Source organism: Mesoplodon mirus (assembly GCF_964341445.2).
Source record: "Mesoplodon mirus genome assembly, chromosome: 14".
NCBI classification, from domain to species: Eukaryota; Metazoa; Chordata; class Mammalia; order Artiodactyla; family Ziphiidae; genus Mesoplodon; species Mesoplodon mirus.
The window spans coordinates 45494213-45515381 of record NC_138990.1 but is presented as its reverse complement, the minus strand read 5'-3'; the positions used below and the strand labels follow the sequence as shown (position 1 = coordinate 45515381).

The following is a 21169-nucleotide window of genomic DNA, read 5'->3' as shown; positions in this document are numbered from 1 at the left end:
CTGTAAAATGGGAGCGTTAATCCTCACTTAAATCACAGAGTTGTCCAACGAACCAACGAGAGAATGAAGTGAGAGGGCTTTGTAAATGGAAAACGCCCTTAGCGTGGATTTTCTGGGAGTTCACGGCCAGAGAAGATCATGGAGAAGATCATGTCAGTTCCATCACAGCCCCCATCCTAAGGGTGGCACTACCCACAAGGCCCTCGCCTGCAGCTGGGTGAATAAGGGGTGGGGGTGTGAGTCTCCTGGTGTGTGTCCAGATGTAGATGTGGGAAATTTCCAGCATGAGAGTGAGAGTGACTCAACCTCAGAGATTAGCAATTAGCAGCTTTCATCTGAAATCAGAGTCAGAGAAGGCTGGGCCCCTACTCTGTGTGGGTGTGTGGGGAGGGAGTGTGGAAAGTGAGGCTATCTGGATACCCATCCTGGCTACACCGCTATCTTGCCTCTTGACCTTGAGCATCTCACTTCCTCTCTCTGAACCAAAATCCCTTCCTCTGAGAAAGAGGAGCTGGACCAGAAATCTAGAGGAGTGTGTGTGTGTGTGTGTGTGTGTGTGTGTGTGTGTGATTCTTTGCAAACTTTGATCAAGGTGATGGCAGTGCCTGAGGCTGTTGTTCCAGTATCACTGGGCAAGAGGAGGGGACCGTGTCCACTACAGACTGGGCTGTTCAAAGGCCCCTAGGGAAATGAAGTCTCAGCCTTCTAGGCTGAACCCAGCTTCGGGAGCGACAGGGGGGCTTAAGCTTCATGCTACTCAGTGCAGACGGCGAGGTGCGCCCTGAGGAGGGGCTGTTGCTTTTTCCTCTGACTGTGTGTTTGTTCTGAAGTTCTTCCCTGGCCCTAGACATCCCTTCCCTGCCCCTGGCTTCCTGAGATAAGTTGTAGTGAAGCTAAAAGAAAGAAGGAGCTAAATGGTCCTATCTATGGGAGTGCGAGGACTTAAGATGGAACAGAATTTCCTGGCTGCATCAGGATCTGTCATCCTTGAAGGGAGACATGTTTAGGTTATAGTCTCCCCACTCACCAAGATTCTGAATAAGAAATGACACGTCCTAAACAGCTCTGCGACTTCCACCAAACTTTTGCTGAAGACGTGGACCACCTGGGGACAGGACGCAGCGAGGTGGCTGAGAGCTTACGCCTCGGAGCCATCAGGCCTGGGCTCAAATCCCAACTCTGCCACCAGCCCACCGCCTGATCTTGGCACGTGAGCTACTCCGAGCCTTGGTTTGACCTGACGTATAATAAGGAATCAAATATGTATTTCATAATGTCACGGCCTTCAGTTATAGAAGGACTTATAAGCTAAGCTCCTTTTGGAATTTATTGAGGGGGTAGGATCAAACTTCTCTCTTCATCAGACAGGTTTCACTAGATCAGCATTTCCCAAAGCGTGCTCTGTGGGACCCGGGGTGTGAGGAAACGTGCAAACAGAAGGACTGGTGCTGGGAGTGATTTTGGGCAATGCTGTGAGTTTAAGCACAGGTAAACAGCTGTGTCTGCCGCCGGCCTTTTCAGAACCTTCACTGGGCTAAGATGTCTCGGGAAACTCCACACTTGAGCGATGTGTGCAGTGTTGCCCCAGATTCATCTGACCAAGGAACTCTTTTGGCCACAAGGTATACCATGGGACACATTTTGGGAAGAGTTCCATTGCGGACCTTTTTCTCTCTTAGCTCCCAGGAAGCTTCTGTTTCCATTTGAGGCTGGCACAGAGGAACCACATCAGTCAGAGTCTTGGTATATTTATACCCCACCCCGCTCTGGGGTGCTGGTTTTCTATTTTTGTTTTGCTGTACATATATTTTTTTAGTGCAGGATGCCTCAGAGGCTGTGTGGAAGTGAGGAGGGTGGGGATGGCATCACCTGGAGATAAAGAGCCCATGGTAGGACCGAGGGCAATTCTGAGCCATTAGGAGCTATGGGCAGGGGCTGGGGTGCAGGTCATTGCTGCCATGATTCTGATCACCCCCGGAAGACTGGGATGACTGCAGCCCCTTGGGGAATTCCTTCGAATTCTGATTATTTCACCCTAGACAATGAAGAAAAGAGGGCAAGTGTCAGCAAGTTTATGTCCTGTAGGAACTTCTTAGGAAAGTCAAAGCTATATTGGACTGGTCACTGCTGACCTCAAAAATGACATTGTTTAACTTAGCTCTTCTAAGAAAGACAGAGGCAGATAGGCCGTGGGCAGGAAGCCCTGGCTTTTGATGAGGTGGTCTTAGGTGCGGTGAGCCAATGGGAGCTCAGGGCCGGTTGTGCCGTGGCCACCCCAAGGACCGAAGGCCAAGCAGTGTGTCCCGGGGGCCTGCCTGCAGCTGCAAGGAGCAGCCAGGAGCGCCGTCACACAAGGCTTGGCTGTGTCCTGCCTCCTGCAGGTGCCACCACTTCTTTCTTCGACCCCTGGATCCCCAGTAAGTAGGTCTCTCTCTGTATTTTTCAACTGACCTATGTGGGTGGGTGGGAGGACTGGGATAAAGCAGTCTTACCCACACTGCCTTTATTTCTCTAGTGTATTTCAATCTGCAGGGAGCAAACCATTAGTGGGGAGAGAAATCAATTTAGTGGGTTGTGAGCAGCATTTTATAACATGAACTAGAATAGAAAGTATTAGAGTGCATTGGCTGTAGTAGGGGTTAAGTATTGTTTCATGAAAGAAAGACAGACAGGGAGATAGGCATGGGTTGTGGTGTCAAAGGCCACCGTGGATTGTACTCAGTGACATCTGGAAGCCACTGGCTAGCTGATTCCAGGCACTGGCACCACTTGAGGATGCATCTGCTTCCGGGTCTATCCTGGGCTCTGGGGCCCAGTCCCAGGCTGAGTTGTCCCTCCACACCCAGAGGAAAATGTACCTGGAAGAGAGGTGCCTGCAATGTATCTCACCCCTGAGCTGCGTCTGCTGGGTGTGTCCTCAGACCCCAGAGGGGGAGTGGCCACTCCCTGGCAGTGCCAAGGGTACACGATGACAGAGGCGGCTGAGCCTGACCCTGGTCTCCATGGACAGCATTTATTAGGTGCCATTCTCAGTGTGAAGACAGATAGGCAGGAGGGGCTGAAGGGAGGCCGTGGCAGCTGCGGCCTGTGGGGTCCAGGGGCTGCCCGGGGTGAGGGTGTGGGCGCGGGGGCATGTCACCCACACGTATTGCATATTCTGTGGCAGTGTGCCCAGGCATAAGGCATTGGGGAAGCAGAAAGGCTGCCTTCAGTGGGAGGGGGTGAGGGAGAAGCAACACCGGCCTTCCAGTTCCCTAGGAAAGACCTGGCCAGAGACCAAGCAGTCTGCCGTGCTCCGCGAGGGCCATTCGGCCTCCTTCCCCACCATCTCCCTACAGCTTTGGTTGTGGCTCCCTTGGGACTGACGGGACGGGACCCCTCGAGGGCAGGGTCGTACACTGGACAGAGGCACCCCAACATAAACACAGAGGGCAGCCCCGGATCCTGGGCCCTGCTCTCTGTGGCACCTGGGCAGCCAGATCCTCCACACTGAGACGGGACTCACACACAGGCCAGGCCAGACTTCTTCCCTCCCTCCCAGGGGTGCCCAGAAGCCGGAGCGCAGGGTCAGGGTGGGGCTAAGGCTGATCACCCTGGGGGCCTCCACTACAGCTTCCCTGAATGCCAGGGCTGGCCTTGCTCAGCAGTGTTAAGGAGCTAACACGGAAACAGTAAGAGGGGGCAGCTGGAGGGGGAGAGGCCCCTCACCCATCCCTTGATGCTGTCCTGAGTCACGGTCCCAGCTCTAGCTCTGGGCCCTGACCGTGGAGCCTAGGGTCTCACCTCCAACTGTTGCTCTCTACCTGGGCTTCTGGGTTGCAGGTGGGGTAGGCAGGGGGTACACCTGGGAGGAGCGTTCCTTGCTGCAGCTATGGCTTATCTCTAGCTACTTGGGACACAGGCACCGGCACTGGTTGTGGGGTCAGGGTTCACATCCCAGGAGGATACGCCTGCCAGCTCTCTAGGCTGCTCTGCCCAATTCCCCAGCTCCTAGAGCTCCAGCTCCTGGCCCTTCTGCTGTCAGCCCCAGCTCTGCTTATCTGGCCCTAAGGACTCCCCTGTTTGTAAGTAGGAAGTTCATTGACCGAGTGGTCTTACCCTGCTTCAGCGGCCCACTCAGAGCCCTGCCTCGTGGCCAAGCAGAGGAGCGGCTGAGCCCAGCACTGGCTCAGTCCTGGGTTCTGGTTCTGGTCTAAAGCCCAGTTGCCTACACAATGCCAGGGTGTGCAGGCTGGGAACTTTGCTTTCAAAGAGCGGGAAGAGGAGTCGAAAGAAAGAGCACTTAGGCTCAGAACAAACAGCCTGGGTTCTTGCTCCCCTTTGCCTTTTGCTACCCGTGTCACCTTGGGCAAGTCATGTTACCTGTCTGGGTCTCAGTGTCATCTGTAAAATGGGGATGACAACTCCTGCCCTGGTGACCTAACTGGGGTGTGGTGAGAATCAAACGAATGGGTAGTCAGGACAGGGTTTTCAAACTCACTTCACGGATCTAAGAGTCGGTTATTAGCAGCAGCGGCCAGTGATGGCAAGGAGGAAGTTTTCTGTTTGATTTCAAGGCCAGTGTCTGGAAGGCTGGACTCCCTCTGGCCCCACATGAGGATGTGACTGGAGGCCAGTTAGCTCTCACCTACCAAGGGGACCACCCTGCAGACTGCTTGGCCCCTGCCTCCCCCTTCCCTTCTCCACCCCTTCTGCAGCCTTCCTATCCTTGCTTCCATCTGCCTGACCTCTGGGGACTAGCTTTAGGGACTGCTGGGTTTCCATTTCCTCCATAACTGCAAAGCCATGCAAAACAACACAAAAGGTAGTGGGAGACTGGGAGACACAGCTGGGGATGAGGAAGGGGAGTGGGACTGAGTGGGGTGACCTCGACAAAGACACCCTGACTTTTGGAGCCAAGGGAAGGTGGGAGACCTGGCAGGACAGAGGTATAAATAGAGATGCAAACTTACACAGAACACGAAGGTCCCTCCGTAAGGGACAGGGGGAGGGGGTGATGGTCTAGTTACCAGCAGGGCCTCTGCGAATTGGTGAGCTCCTTCTTTTTCCAAAGGGATGGGAGGCTCCCAGCTTCTGCCTTCCCTCCCCGACCCCCCCCCACCAAGTTTCACATTTCTCGGAATTTGCAGGGCGCAGATGCGGGCTCCAGGGGTCCTCAGAGCCCCGGCTCCTGCCGGCTGGTGCAAGCAGGCACAGTCGGAGATGGGGGGCGGGGGAGGGTGGTGAGGGGTGTAGGGGCGCCAAAGGCGGCTGGGGCGGTCTCTTCGCCGACCCCGCTGCTCCTCCGGGCAGGAGCCCCCCGCCCCGCCCGCGCTCCCAGGTGCTCCAGGCCCCGCAAGGCGTTCACACGGAGCTCCTGCGCTTCATGAGGCTGCGGAAGGTGGACAGGCTGTGTAGGCCCGTGGACACGGAGCTGATGGCGGAGCGCTGCGCCCCGCTGCATAGGCAGCGGTGCGAGGGCGTGTCGCTGTAGCGGCCGCCCCCTCCCGGCGACGAGTGGCTCTGCTCGACGCACGTGTCGGACGTGGAGAGGTCCCGCGGGATGATCATGGGGATGGAGTACTGCAGCTTCTCGCGGCTCTTGTACCAGAGGCACGAGCACATGGACTGGAAGTGCAGCACCTCGGCGTAGACGTTGCGGAAGCCGCCGCCGCCGCCTGCCGCAGCCGTGGACGAGGCGGTGTCCGTGGTGTGCGCGCTGCCTCCCGCGCCGCCGGTGCCGCCGCCCGCCTGCCCGTTGCGCGTGAGCAGCGCGCGGTGCTCGGCGTCGCGCTTCTCGTCCTCGGCATTCATGGTCATGAAGCGCAGCACCACGAGGTTGAGGAAGGCGCCGATGACCGTGAGGCCCGTGAGGATGTAGACGAAGCTGAAGGCCACGTACTGCGGCTGCGTCTGCAGCGCCTGGTCCTTCTGCAGCGCCACGTAGTCGCCGAAGCCGATAGTGGTGAGCGTGATGAAGCAGTAGTAGTAGGCCTGGAAGAAGGTCCAGTGCTCGTAGTAGGAGAAGGCCGCGGCGCCGATGCACAGCGTGCTAATGCACGAGAAGAAGCCGATGAGCACCATGTTGGCCATGGACACGTCCGCGCGCCGCATGCCCAGCCCCCTCTTGGCGCGGTGCAGCAGGTACTTGACGAAGGTGTTGATGCGCTCGCCCAGGCTCTGGAACATGACCAGCGTGAGCGGGATGCCCAGCAGCGCGTAGAACATGCAGAACACCTTGCCGCCGTCGGTGCTGGGCGCTGCGTGGCCGTAGCCTGGGGGAAGAAGGGGAAGAGGAGATAAAACACGTGCTATGGGGCTGCCCTTCCAGAAACCTGCCTCCCTTCCCCCTGCTCTCCCCTCTCCTTCCCCAACCTCGCAGAGTCTGGCCTCTTCTTCCTTTGGCCGAAGAGAAGACGACTCACAGTTATGGGTGCATCCTTGTCCCTAGGCACTGGGCTAGTTCCTTGCTGATGATTTCTCGCTTACTGTCATGACCACTCCAGGGGGTAGGTAGGAAGGAAAGAGGAAGCAGGGAGGGTTAAGTGACTTTTCCGGGGTCCCACTGTTTGGAGGCAGAGCAGCCTGCGTTTGAATTAGAGTCTGTTTGGCTTCAAAGACCCGACCATTTTCTCTACCCAGAATAGGAGCTGACTCGTGCTGCTGTTAGGAACTTAGTCTAGAGGCAGCGTGGATAGCGTGAAACGGTACTGGCAAGTCAGTTGGGAGACCTGGATTCTAGTTTAGTGTCTGTGGGCTTTGGACTTGTTCCTAGTCCTCTCTGGGCCTCGGTTTCCTTGACTGTAAGGGGTGGAGGTTGGACTGAATGAGTCCTGCATCCTGCGATTCAGTGTGAAGGGAGGGACCCTGGGGGTCCTTGATGACTTCCTTGCTTCCAGCCAAAGCTTATGGGGGTAGTTCGCCCCTGGAGCCCACCAGTCTCCCAGAGGCAGCTGGCCCACCCGTGTCAGAGGAGGAGAAAGGAGACAGTGCCCTCCCCCCATGAATTAGTGCCCCAGACTCCTCATCAAACCCTCTGTGGGGCCCTGGCGTCATCCTCTATGCCTGGCCCCAATGTAGGGTCTCTGCTCATGGGGATGCGGCATTGCCTTTGTCAAAGCAAGGGCCCTGGGTGTCCTTCCAGGTGTTACTATCACCAGTCAGACAGTCTCAACCCTATCACGCCCTACCATGCCCCTCAGCCCTCACCCAGCTAGGAGCCAGGCAGAGGCAAAGCCTCCCTCTGAGCCAACCATCACATGGCCTAAGTCAAGAGTTCTGCCTGAAGACCTAGAGGGGAAAGGACCCTAGATGGGAACTCAGAAGCCCTAGGCACAAGTTCTGGCCCTGTCACTAGTGGCTGTGTGACCTTGGGCAAATTACTCCCCCTCTCTGAGCATGTTTCCTCATTTTAAAATTATGTCTGCTGGTCCTGGCCCTGCTTCCTTCACTGAGCTATTAAGATATTTATTACTTTTATTAACAGGATTATTATAATAAAGTAATGCTTTCCATTTTTCCCACCTTTTAAAGCCTTATCAAAACTTAACCAAGGGCTTCCCTGGTGGCACAGTGGTTAAGAATCTGCCTGCCAATGCAGGGGACACGGGTTCGAGCCCTGTTGCAGGAAGATACCGCATGCTGCGGAGCAACTAAGCCTGTGCGCCACCACTACCGAGCCTGTGCTCTAGAGCCCACGAGCCACACTACTGAGCCCGCATGCCACAACTACTGAAGCCCGAGCACCTAGAGCCCATGCTCCGCAACAAGAGAAGCCACCACAATGAGAAGCCCGAGCACTGCAAAGAGTAGCCCCTGCTCGCCGCAACTAGAGAAAGCCTGCGCCCAGCAACAAAGACCCAATGCAGCCAAAAATAAAATAAATTTTAAAAAATTTAAAAAAAAACTTAAAAATGCTGCTGCTTCTCTGCAGCCATCCTGGGTTGCTCACAGCTGGAAGTGATCCCTGCTTTGAGTGGCACTGAGAATGTTCCGCTTTGAAGTCCAGGGCCAGTACTACCACCATCGCCTACTCTGTCACTCAGGTCCCCCAACTGTAAATACATATGTACAGCTAAATACTAGCTTGGGGTGGGTGGGGGTGGGCACTGCTGGACTTTGTCATGTTCCTCCCTACCCCCCCATTGCCAGCCATGACCATAGGCTATGCCCAAAATATGTTTGATGAATTGATGGCAAGGCAGGATACCGTCTGCTTTGGTATGGGATCTGAATTCAAATCCTGACTCTGCCATGGACTGTGTATTTTCTAAAAAAAAAAAAAAACCTCTCCGAGCCTTAGTGTCCACATCTGTAAAATGGGGCTAATAAGTAGCACCTGCATCACAGGACTTTTGGGGAGAAATAAGTGAGATAATGTGTATAACACTTAGCACAGAGTCTGGTACATAACAAGCGCTCAGTAACAGCTCACAATGAAGTGTCAGGTTTCCCTCACATTTCCAAGAGATCACCTGGGCTGGCAGACAGCTCATTTCCAGTAAACTTTGCATCTCTGTCAGCTTAAAGCCATGTGAATCTTAAAGCTCAGGGAGGTCGAGGGACTGCTGCTGGGGTGTGTGAGGCTGTGGGCTGCCCTTAGAATGGGCTCCCCTGCTCCCTGACCATGGCATCTAGCTGGTGACTGTGTCACCCTTTGCCAGGGGCCTGGATAGCTGAGCTCTTGAGCTACCATGCCTGGCCCATCTGCACCCCAGCAGGGTGAGAACAGATTGTGCCCGCCAGCTCGGCCACAGCAGCCAGACCACAACTCACCTCGACAGCTGGGCAGGCTCTGAGTCAAAGCAGCTGCTCATCCTGCCCTTCCCCGTCCCCAAGGCCGGCGCAGCATAGGATGCGGGGGAGGGAACAGCACTGAGGCCATGGCTGAACAGGGATAGGGAGGCATGGACCAGCCCCAGCTTGACCACAGGCTGGCTGTGTGACATTGGGCAAATCCGTTCCCCTCTTTGGACCTCTCTTGTCTGCTCTGCACTCTGGGGGGTTGAGCTACAGCTGTTAATCCCCACCCTGGCCACCACTGCCAGAGCTGCTGTCAGAAGTAAAGGAGAGGGTGGTCCAGTGGTTAGGACTCCACACTTCCACTGCCAGGGCCCCAGGTTTGATACCTGGTCAGGGAACTAAGATCCCACAAGCCGCATGGCGCAGCCAAAAAAAAAAAAAAAAAAAAAAGGAGTAAAGGAGAGACTGGACATAAAAGTACTTTGGAACCTGTGGGGTTCATGACAGAAGGACCAGTGAGGGGTCTCACAGAGGAAAGTCGGCCTGAAAGTGCAGTCCTGAGTGGCAGGCAGTCCCTGATGGGGTCAGGCAACTACATCCCAGCATCCCCTCTCACCACCATTGCACCTCACCTGTGTCTGTTCATAAGCTGTAACTGCTCCCGGTCCACCATCCTTTAGGAAAACCCAGTGCCTGCCGGCCTGGCAGCCTCACTACCCGCTGTGGGCTGCCCACAGAGCCCCCCGGCCCCACGTCTCATGCTCTGCCATGGCCACTGTCCTGTCCAGTGTTGCCCCACCTTTGGGGTCTGGTGCCCTCCAGGGCCCACCCTTACTTCCTACCACATGCTGAGGCTGCAGATCTTATCCTTCAGATACATTTTTAACTTTAATTCTCAAAAACTTCCTACAAGGTCATTATTATGACTATCTCCACTTTATAGTTGGAATAATGAAAGCTGGAGAAGCCTCGTGAGTTGGCCAAGGCCACTAGACCTTCTGACTCATCGCTCATTCTGATGTCTCAGAGCCAATTTATCACCCAGGAAGGTGATCAGGATGGGAAACTGAGACCCGAGAGGAGAGCAGTCCATTTGGAGCCTCGTCCTCAGCCACTGCCCTGAGCTGGATCGGGCAGAAATGGCAACAGGGGTGCAATGCCAGGGCATTCAGATGCTTCTCCAAGCATCAGGCCTAGGGTCAGCATGCCCCCACCCCTTCGCCTGTTCTATTGTCACTGGGTGAAAGGGCGAGGGAGCTGGGAGGACCTGCTGACGTGGGCACCCAGCTTGGAGGGGCGCCAGCTGGGGTGGAGCCACTCCCAGAGGGCCCTGGAACTTCTGGGAAGTAACTGGGAGTTTGGCAAGGCCTGTCTGCCTGCCAGCAGGCCTGCCGCCTGTCCAGTGCTCAGGCTTGGTTTTTACCATGGAGAGGGGGCAAAGGGAGTCCCCGTTTTCTCCTTCCTGTCCAGCCCTGCGCATCTCAGGATGAGGGGCTCCATCTGTCCTTGGGTGTTGCTGACATACATAGAGGCTATGCTCCGGGGCTGATTCTCTGAGGATCCTCCCTCATTATACCTGATGGACCGACCAGCCAGAACTCACGCCCTGACCCTGAGACTCTAGACTCTGCCTCTCAGAGAGCTGACTGGGGCTGTTCCTGTCCCCTCTTCTCCCAGCTACCCTTCCTGAATCCACCATATGCTCAGATCCAGAAAGGTCCTTACTGACCATATGGCCCAGTCCTTATATTGTACAGATGAGGTGATGGAGGCCCAGAGAGGGAGAGTGACTTGCTCAAGATCACACAGCTAGTGAACGGAAGAGCCAGGACTATAACCTGGGGTATTCCATTCCAAACTCAATGCTTTGTCCTCTGCCCTATGGCTCAGTATAACCAAGGTTGACCTGTTCATTCAACCAGAGCCCAGCAGCCCCTGCTTGGGAGCAACCCAGCTAAGAGATGGCCTAGAAACCTGGCTGGAGCATAGAACTTACCTGAGGAAGCCAAGTGGCTAGATTTAAAAATTATGTGGCTGGACATAAATATTAATTATGAATATTTTGAGACAGCAAGAAAAATTAGGTGGGATGGGAACCCTGGGGCCTTAGTTCTTCTATTTTCCTCCCAACATCACCAAGGGCCTCAGAAACTGGCCAAAGCTCTGTCTTCCAGGGAGATGCAGAGGGTTGGGGGCCATCCCTCCCTCTTACTGAACTTTTTCTCTCTGTGGACTATTTCCTTCCAGTCGAAGTACAAATAACCAGTCTGAGACCTTGGTAATGGCCTTGGCTGGATTGGACTCAGCTGTCTGTTCCCATTGACCTCACATGCCCGCCAACTTGAGTGTCTGACCTCTTACCCCTGGCCTAGCTGGCCACAAAGTTAGAAAGCTGACCACAGCCTTGGGTGGAAGAAAGAGCTTGGGACTAGGAAGTGGGAGATCTGGGGGTCTGACCTGGCCCTAACCATAACCAGCTTGTGCCTTGGGCAAGTCCCTTTTCCTCTCTGGGGCTCAATTTTCCTCATCTATGACATGGAAAGACAGGACAAGATAAAGGGTTCCCACCTTTTCCCCCTGCTATGGATGCCTTTTTTGTTTTTTTGTTCACTCACACCCACTCATACAGTCTAAATTTTAAAATATTTTACATATGAAGTATAATATGTTGATCAGTACAGTGTAGCTACTACCTAGAATAGGTACTGGATAGATAATTGTAAAAAAATGAATTATTTTCCCATCAAAATTAATTAGGAACACATTTGCCAGTCAGAACTTCTGAGTAGCATGGGATAACTAATTCTGAGACTGAATTAAGTTATTATTATGCTTTTGAAATACTGAAAATTGATATTTCTATTTTCCACGGGGATCTCTGCAGTTTAGTGGTATAGGTGAGAGCAGACTCTGGAGTCAAACAGCTTTCAGTTTTGGCCAGGATACTTAATCTTCTAAGTGCCTCAGTTTCCTCATCTGTAAAATGGGAATAATGATGCACTTACCTCATAGAGTGGCTCTGGGGACTTGATGAGTTAGTGGACTTAAAATGCTTAGGATGTTGGGATAAATAAATATTATTCATTAGTATGAATATTTTGTGGAACATCAAAATTAGATGGTCTTTAAAGTTCCTTTCAGCATTGACATTCTGAGATCAGTGTTTCCCGAAGGTAATTTCCTGGAATACCAATTTCATGGACTATTAATAACTGTTGGATGAGAAAAGTGTTGCTTGGTTAAATGAAATTGCAGGAATGCTGAATTCAACTGCATTTGTTGTCATTTGATTTAAGTGGAGGCTTTATCAGAGCCACTAATGTGTTCAAGAGCAAGGTCAGGGGGCTTCCCTGGTGGCGCAGTGGTTGAGAGTCCCCCTGCCGATGCGGGGGACACGGGTTTGTGCCCTGGTCCGGGAGGAACCCACATGCCGCGGAGCGGCTGGGTCCGTGAGCCATGGCTGCTGAGCCTGCGCGTCTGGAGCCTGTGCTCCGCAACGGGAGAGGCCACAACAGTGAGAGGTCCGTGTACCGCAAAAAAAAAAAAAAGAGCAAGGTCAGTTGAAGTTGGGAGAATGTGCTTAAGTTTTCCTGCTTGTATGACCTTGGAACACTTCTCTCACAGTGCATATTGCTGGACAAGTGTTCCTTGGAGCACAGTCTGGGAAACGCTCCTCTGTAGCAACAAGAATTCTAAGGTTCTTCTTCCGGGTCTCTGACTTTGAGATTCTCTGGTGTCCCGTCTCTGGTTGGCCCAGCCCTTCTGTAGATTAGAAACACACAGCCCTTGGCAATGCCTAGCTGCAACCTGTTTCTTGGTTTCCCGCAGACCTAGTTATCTAATGTAAATATGGCCCTGGCCGGGCTAATGTTTGCCCTGAGAGAAGATGGATGAGGTGACCCGTGGCCAGAGGTACCCAAAGGCTGTGCACTCTGGGCCAAGCTGGGCTGATGCAAAGCTGCACCTGGGGAGGGGGTGTGAACTCAGCATGCTGTCTGGGTCTGGTGGGGCAGCCAGAGAGGACTGGGGGCTTGAGGGAGATGGGGCAGCTCCAGGGGACTGGCTGTGAGACATAGGCACCCCCAGAAGAGGCTGAGCTCTCCTGCTGGGCCTGCAGAGGGCACCTCAGAAAGACCCAAGGAGGACCCTGAGGCACAGACAGGGAGCCGCCCCCTTGATCTGGAGGTGGCAGCAGTGAGAAGCCAGGAAGTAGGACCGGAGGCTCCACAGGGACCTAATTGGTGTGTTAAAGGAGATGAGGCGGAAGGAAGCTGGCCCAGGCCCTGGGAGGGAGGGAAAAAAGAGGCTGCCCAGCTTGGTGGAGATGGGGAGGGGAGCGCAGGCCCTCTCCTTCCATCCTGCAGGATCCAGCTCAGACCTTGCCTTTTCCAAGAACCTTGGAGCGCCTTCCCAAAGCTGGAGGGACCTCTCCCTCTGCCTCGCTCTCAGGCCTGGATTTGTGCAGAGGAGCTCTGCAGGGCTCTGAGCCCCCGGAGGGCCTGCAAGTCCCCTCAGTGTCCGGCACAAGGCCGGGTGGGTGCAGCTGCTCAGACAACGCTGTTTAGCCCAGACAGCCCAGAAGTATGAGATGTGGATGAGAGAAACCTCCCCTAGACACCCAGCAGTCGGCAGCAGTGGGGGTGGGGAATAAGAGGAGGGCCCTTTGTGAGTCATAGCTCCTGCCCTCCCTGTGGCCCCCAGGACCCTGCAAAATGAAATCAGCCTTAGGGCCCAGAGGAATCCCCTGCTGTCCCTGGCCCTGGCCAAGGCCTGAGCTAGGCCTGGGAAACCACTGGGGCCTGAAGGACCTGGGTTGGCAGGAGGGACCAGTGTGCAGAACTGGGTCTGGAGTTTGTCCCCCTCCAGGCCAGAGTGCCTGGGAAGGACAGCTCGGAGGCACAGCACCGCCCCCCAGCCCTGCCCCTCTCCAGATCCTCTCTTCTCATCCTCCTGGCTCCTCTTCCAGCTTTTGTCCCCACTCCCCACCATGGTCATCCCCCTCCTCCTGCCTTCCTCCCCAGCTTCCCACGTGGTGGCCCACTGCCCTCTCCTCTGTCTCTTTTTTAGCTCTCTTCCATCCGCAGGTGCCCCTATGACTCCGGTTCAGGGTTCTCTGATGTAGGACAGCCCCCCTCCTCTGCCCTCCCCAGGCCCACATGGGATTAGGGGGAGCTGAGGGGGGTGGTGCTGGTGTCATGGAAAATCCCCGCGGCAGCCAAGGTCAGTGTTTGCAGACACAGCCTGGCCTGGAGCCAGGCCTGCCTCCCTGGCCAGCTCCCTCTGGCCTATCCCAGAGGCTGGCTTTGCACAGGGGCCCTCGGAGGCACCCCAGGGCTGCTCTGGGTGCCTGGGGCCAGGGGCCACGGGAGCCATCTATCCTGGAGTATGGGAGACTATGTAGTTCAACTCGTTCATTTTATAGATGGGTGAACTGAAGCCCAGAGAGGAGCGGGGACAGAGCCAGGACTGAAATCCAGGGCGTTCTGATGTAGCTCAGTCCTCGCTGCAGAGGGGAGCCCTCTGAAGTCTGTTCTGGTAGGACTAGGAAGAGTGAAGGCTGTCGTAAACGTCCAGTAAATTAAGCGCTAGCTTGAGGTTGGGCTAGGCTTGAGGTGGGTGATGGGGCCAGGGGAAGTAGACCCAGATGATCAAACCACAGTCCTTGACCTCAAAACACTTTCCATGTGAAAGGGAATCAGCTGAAACATCTCAGTGGAAACACAGTGGAAAACTTCAATGCCCCGCCCAAAGAAGAGGTTATTATTACACAAATTATTAAGATGCTAGGCAAAGGTAGGAAATGTTTTAGGAAGAATTTAAGACAGGACCTGAGGGAGGGCTAGTGGTGGAGAACTTCAGTTTGGATATCAGGAAGGGTTTCATGGAGGAGGTGGTATGTGCCCTGAGCTCTAAAGGATGGGTGGGAAATGCAGGGCTCTGATGGAGGGGAGCTGTTGAAACAAAGACACAATGCTAGGAAGACACATGGCATGTTAGGGGCAGAGAAAATTAACCCGAGGCCGATGGGCATGCTCACAAATGGGGGGCGGAGGGGGACAGGCAGACTCTCTCAGGAAGGCAGCTACACGATATGCCTCAAGAGCCTTGAAAATGTGTCTGCCCGTGACCCTGCAATGCCACTTCTAGAAATCTCTCCTGGGAAAATAACCAGAGATTGGAACAAAGATTTATGAACAAGGATGTTTATAGCAGCATTTTCATTGTGAAAAATTGCAAACAGTCGAAATATTCACCAATAGGGTTTGGTTAAACATATTAAAGTATATTTATGTGGGGGAATATTGTGTAGCCATTAAAGTGCTGTTCTTAGGAGTCTCTTAATTACATAGAAAACCACCATCGAAGGTTAAATACAAATGGTAGGATACAGCCCTTCATGTATAATGAGATCCCACGTAAATATACAAATTTGAAAAATGCAGCTATACACACACACGTACACACACATAGAAAGAGAAGTTGGAAGGAAATATACTAAAAAGCTCCTAAGAGTTTATCTTTGAATCATGGGCTCATGATTACTTTTAATTTTCTTTTATAGAGTCTATATTTTCTACAAAAATCTATTACTAAGTATAAAGAAATGAATATTATAAATGTAACAACAAAAGTTCTTGGTTATTTGGAGCAGAAAATAGTGAAGGTTGGTATGGTGAGCAATGGCTAAAATGGGAAGAGCTTGGAAGGGGAGGTGAAGGAATTCAAATCTTAACTTGAAGACTGAGGAACCATTGACAGCTTCTAAGCAGGGGAGGTACACGCCAAAGAGGTATGAAGATGGATTTTCCTGGCATCCCTACGTGTAGGGGTGGGGAGGGCAGTGGGAGATGGCAGGCAGGAGGATGCATCAGGAGGCCTCTGCATGGTCCCATTGTCAAGTGCTCAGGCTTAAACTAGGTTCAGGAGGGGAGAGGGGAGGGGAGGAAGGGAGGAAAGAGGAGGAAAGGAAAGGAGAGGGGAGAAAGGAAAGAGTAGATACAGTGTGTGAGATGCTCTTGTATTTGTGGATTTAAACTGTAAGGCCCATGAGGGCAAAGATTTTTGTCTCTTTGGTTACTACCAGATTCCTCACACTTAGAAGGAGTGCTCGGCATGTAACTGGCACTTAATAAATCTCTGCTGAATGAGCGAATCAAGGAAAGGAGTCATCAAAGATGAGCCTGAGGGTTGAATGGGATGGAGCCAGGGAGGATGGACAGAGCACGAGGCCCAGAACGGGCAACGTCCCACACAACACAGGGCAGCAACACTGGGTGAACCCAGGAGGGTACTGACCTGAGGGCTGTGAGGTCTGTTCTAGCCCAGCCACTGCAGCAGGTGGCCATGGTCCAGGCCTGTGGCCTGTCTGTATCCTATGACTAGCTGGATAGAACATGTGTGAGCTTAGAACTTGTAACAGATTGGATCTGGTGGGGTTTTAATTAAATGAATCCACCAGGGACAGTCTGGCATTGAGAAAGGAATTCTACAGCACAATTGAAAGTGGACTTGGCCACCTCAGCAGATGGCTGGGATGCCAGTCCCCCCACCCCCACCCTTGTGCTTCTTGAAAGGCTGTGTCTGTAAGTCTGGCATCTGGCTGGCCTGAGTCCTACACTTACACTCTCTGGCTCTTCCTGTTTTGCCCATGGAAGAGAAGCAGGCACATGTTGGCATCTCCTTGTCAGACTCCCCCAAAAGGGACTGAACTGCTCCCAACAGGAAGCCTTGTTGGGTCATGGGGGCAACAGTGGCCAGCCTGGGTGTTCCCTGTTGGCTGCACCATGTGTCCTGGAGCTGAGCCTGCCCAGAGCCTGGCTGCCTGAAATTGCATCCTGCAGGCAGTGTTACACGTGGCGAGGTGGACCCCAGAGGGTAGGGTACGCACGCACGGGGTTAAAGAACACCCAACCAGGAGTCGGGGGCCTGGCTCCCATCCTCGGTCTGCCACTACCTTGCTGTAGGACAGGACTTGTTGAACTTTTTCCTGTAAATGGCCAGATAGCAAATATTTTAGGCTTGACAGACCTTATGGTCTCCTGCAACCACTCAGCTCTGCCATTGTCTCGAGAAAGCAGCCCTAGACAATATGTAAATGAATGGGCGTGGCTGTGTTCCAAAAAACTTTATTTACAAAAGCAGGCGGTGGGCCAGTTCAGCTCACAGGCTCTAGTTTGCTGAGCCTGCTGTAGGGTCTCTGTTAAGGCATGTCAGCTCCTGAGCCTCTGTTTTCTTACCTATCAAATGGGAAGTTAGATTAGAAGGTTAGTTCTTCTCAGACAAGCTATATTTTAGGATTTAATAAATTGCTAGCTCCCCCTGTTCCACATAGCACACACAGGCCCTGAGGATAGGCGTGAGTTTTGAGCAGGGTCTGGAGCCCAAACCTGCATGTGGAATTGGTGTCCACAGCTCTTTGGAGGCATGGCTGCATCTTCCCATTTCTGAACCCCGTTCACGCTCTTTTTTTGTCCCTGATGGGCTTCTACTCCTCCATCAAATTCCATTTCACAAGTCACCGGCTCTGCGAAGCCTTCCTTGATCCCACCCACCTAAACAAGTCAGCGCTCCTGGAGCCCTTTGTTCATCACTCACCAGTCCACAAACATTCATCCATTCAACCAGCAGACGTTTTTTGAGTCCTTAATATATGTAGTGCTCTAAGTTCTAGAATAATAACTATTTCTGTGTTGCACTGAAGCAACCCTTTGTCATTTACAAAGCAACTTCTATACATTCTATTGTTTGAGCTCACACAGCGATCCCGTAGAGGAGGTATTTACTATTATTATTTTCTATTTTACGGGTGTGGAAACTGAGACTCAGTGAGGTAAAGCGTTTTATCTCAGGCCATAAATGCTAGAATCAAACTTGAAATTCAAAGGCTCTTCTCTTTCCATTGTACTTGGTCGCCTCAGGACCCTCCAGGGCCGTATGGAAGTCAGAAGACCTGGGGTCTGCTTCCAGCTGTGCCGCTGTATGGTCACAGGTAAGACCCTGCTCTTCTCTGGGCTTGGGTCTCCTCTTCTGGGAGGTGGAGGAGATGTTCTTGAGGTCCTGTGACATTCTAGGATTCTGGGCTTACAGAGGGGCCACGTTCCCTCCCCTACAAACAATGAAGAAAGCAGTCATCTCGGTGGGACAGTTGGGTCCCCAAAGCAAAGGCCCTGAGCCTCCAGGTGCGTGTTAGGCCCACAGATGCTGGGGCCCTTTGCAGAGCTGTCCTAGTCAGCACTGAGCAGAGGCTGTGCATAGGGTGAGAACCCTTGGGTTGTCATGGGAAGTGGGAGGGTTAGAGATGGGCTGGTCCCATTGAAGTAGGGGGGCAGCCAGAGCTGACTCTTCAGAGACAAAACTGTCCTCCCACCTCGCCCCCCACACAGCCTCCCGGCGCAGGAGGCCGCAGAGAGTCAAGGAGGAGATGGCTGCACGTCCCTGCCTGAAGTCTTGTTGGTTCCCAAGTTCTCTCTTCTGACTGCTGAGTGCTAAAGGGACCCCTAGCCCCACCCCCATCTAGCCCTAGGGACCAGTCTCTGGAGCCTTGAGCTTTTACTCCTTTTTGCTTCTTTAGCTGCTTCCTTCTTCCTTCTTCTTTCTTCCTCTGCCTGTTCCTCTTCCACCTCCTCCTCCTTTTCATCTAATTTTGTCCTCTCAGTCTCCTTCTGGACTCTGAGGACAGGGATGGTGTCTTGTATTTCTCAGGAGCTCAGTGCCTGTCACCCAGTAGAGCTAATGGTAATGGTGGTAGTGGTGATGTAGCAGCAGCAGTAGTAATAGTAATAGTAATAGTAATAGTAATAATAGTAATAGCAATAGTAGTAATAGTAATAATAGTAATAGTAATAGTAATAATAGTAATAGTAATAGTAATAATAGTAATAGTAATAATAGTAATAATAGTAATAGTAATAGTAATAATAGTAATAGTAATAATAGTAATAGTAATAGTAGTAATAGTAATAGTAATAATAGCAATAGTAATAGTAGCAATAGTAATAGTAGTAATAGTAATAATAGTAATAGTAATAGTAATAGTAATAGTAGTAATAGTAATAGTAACAATAGTAATAGTAATAGTAATAATAGTAATAGTAATAGTAGTAATAGTAATAGTAATAGTAGTAATAGTAATAATAGTAATAGTAATAATAGTAATAGTAATAGTAACAGTAGTAATAGTAATAGTAATAATAGTAATAGTAATAATAGTAATAGTAATAGTAATAGTAGTAACAGTAATAGTAATAATAGTAATAGTAATAATAGTAATAGTAATAATAGTAATAGTAATAGTAATAGTAATAGTGGTAGATCATAAAGCTCACATTTGTGGAGCATCTGTGTGCCAGGGACTGTACTCAGTGCTTTACATTATTTCATTTAATCTTCACAAAAACTTTATGGGGTAGATATTATCCCCACTTTCCCTATGAGAAAACCGAGGCACAGAAAGTTTCCCTAACTCATTCAAGACCACACAGCCAGTGAGTGGCTGAGTCAGGGTACAAATTCAGACCTGTTGCCTCGTGCAGCCTCACCAGTATTAGTTGATTCGATGCCGCATCTGGAAGGCAGGTGCCTTGGTTTTGAGCCGAGGAGACTGAGCTGAGTGGCTGGGTGACAAGGCCGCACAGGTGTGTGGCAGAGCCAGGGCGAGTCCTGCTCTCTTTCTTCCACATCCCAGTGGCCTCCAGGGTCTCTGGGCTGGGGTCAGGGATCTGGGTCCATGGCCCATCTAAGTGGGACCTTCATGAATTGCTCTTCTTAAGGTTGTTCTGGAAAAGTCATGGCAGCTTGTTCCCTGTCTGTCAAGCACGTGCTTTCCCCAGCTATGATGCTTCCTCTTTCCAGCCCTTCTCCCAAGAGGCCAGATCCAAGAGTGTGCTGGGTCTCCCCAGAAGACGCCCTCCACTGGCTCCAGCCAGGCAGGAGGAGGTGGGAGAGCTCAGAGCCAGCCCTGGAAACAGCTAAGGGGGGGCATCTGGGGAGGCTGAGTGGGCAGGAGGGGCCCCAGGGAGGCTGCAACACTTGTCTGGTCTCGAAAAATCAGCTGGAAAATCACCAAAGCAAAAATGGCTTTATTTCCTCTTAGCTGGCCTTGATTAATTAACTGAACAAATATTTCTTAAGCACCTACTACTTTGTGCCAGGCACCAGGCTGAGTGCTGGGAGAGGATGCGAAGACGGGGATGGCTCAGTCTTGCCCTCTGGGAACAGAGAAAAGCCAGTGGGCAGGTGAGAGAAGACTGTGCCTTAAGTGAAGAGTTATCGCTGGATGTGGGGAGTCTATGTCAAAGGGGCCCTTCTGTGATGGTGGGACTGCAGGCCCCCAGAAACCAGGAGTCAGAAGGCACAGCAATGTTGCCAGTGCTCCTGTGGCTCGGAGCAGGGCCTCTGAAGATGCCCCTGGATATGGGGAAGCATTGTTCAGTGTGGTGTGAACCCCTGGCTGCTGCACAGAGCTGCTTGGCCCTGGTTGTCACTAGAAATTGGATCAAGGTCAGTGTCTGAAGCCGTACTCTCTCTTTCTCTCTCTTCCTCCTTCCTCCTCCTCCTCCTTCTTCATCTTCTACCATTTATGTTTTTTTAAAGTACACTTTTAATTTTAGACCAATGTTAGATTTGCAGCGTTATTGTGAAGCCCTGCCTTCCTTTTTTTTTTTTTTTTTTTTTTTTTTTTTTGCGGTACGCGGGCTTCTCACTGCTGTGGCCTCTCCCGTTGCGGAGCACAGGCTCCGGACGTGCAGGCCCAGCCGCTCCGTGGCATGTGGGATCTTCCCAGACCGGGACACGAACCCGTGTCCCCTACATCGGCAGGCGGACTCTCAACCACTGCGCCACCAGGGAAGCCACCCCCCGCCTTCCTTTTTAAAACACTCACAGCCTCTAGTGATGCATTGCTGGCTGCTGTGTTCCCACCCCATCCCCATTGCCTTCTCCCAGGAAGCCTTCTTCCTGTTCTGGGCCACAAGCATCCCCTTCTCTCAGCTCTGCACACAGCATCCATCTCTGCCACTCACTTGGCCTCTTGGCAGACGCTGCCTGGCATATTTACCCACTTCCTTATGCACAGTGATGCCTCTGTGAGCAAAACTCCTTTTAGTCAAGTCTGCCTGTGCAGAGTGGAGGTTGGGGGCGGCCGGCCCGGGGTGGGGCTGGGCCCTGGACAACGCTTTTGAGAGGCGGTCAGGGCGCAGGTCTGGTCCCCTGTGTGGGGACTCGCCTCCTGGCCTCCCCTCTGTGTAGCTGGGTCTGGGGTGGCAGGTGGAACCGGGAGGGGACGGAGTATAAGAGGATGGAAGGGGAGAGAAAGAGGGGACAGTCATAGGCCAGAAGAGGGCCTGTGCTTTCGCTGCTCCTAGTGCACCTACTAATAACTGTACCGGTGTCAGGAGCTCAGCCACCCTTGCAGCAATCTTCTCAATTCTCACCATGATTTTCAAGGTGG

General features: G+C 52.5%; 1 protein-coding gene across 1 annotated transcript in view; it reads right to left on the bottom strand.

The window, feature by feature from the left end:
- Positions 1-3030: 3030 nt before the first annotated feature.
- The window catches only part of KCNK3 (potassium two pore domain channel subfamily K member 3), a gene marked incomplete at its 5' end in the record, with an annotated part of 38661 nt that continues 20522 nt past the window's right edge, over positions 3031-21169 (bottom strand). The window contains one exon of the mRNA XM_082642319.1: positions 3031-6254. Within this exon, the coding sequence (XP_082498445.1) occupies positions 5344-6254 (911 nt within the window). The 3' untranslated portion in view covers positions 3031-5343. The remainder of the gene's footprint in view (positions 6255-21169) is intronic.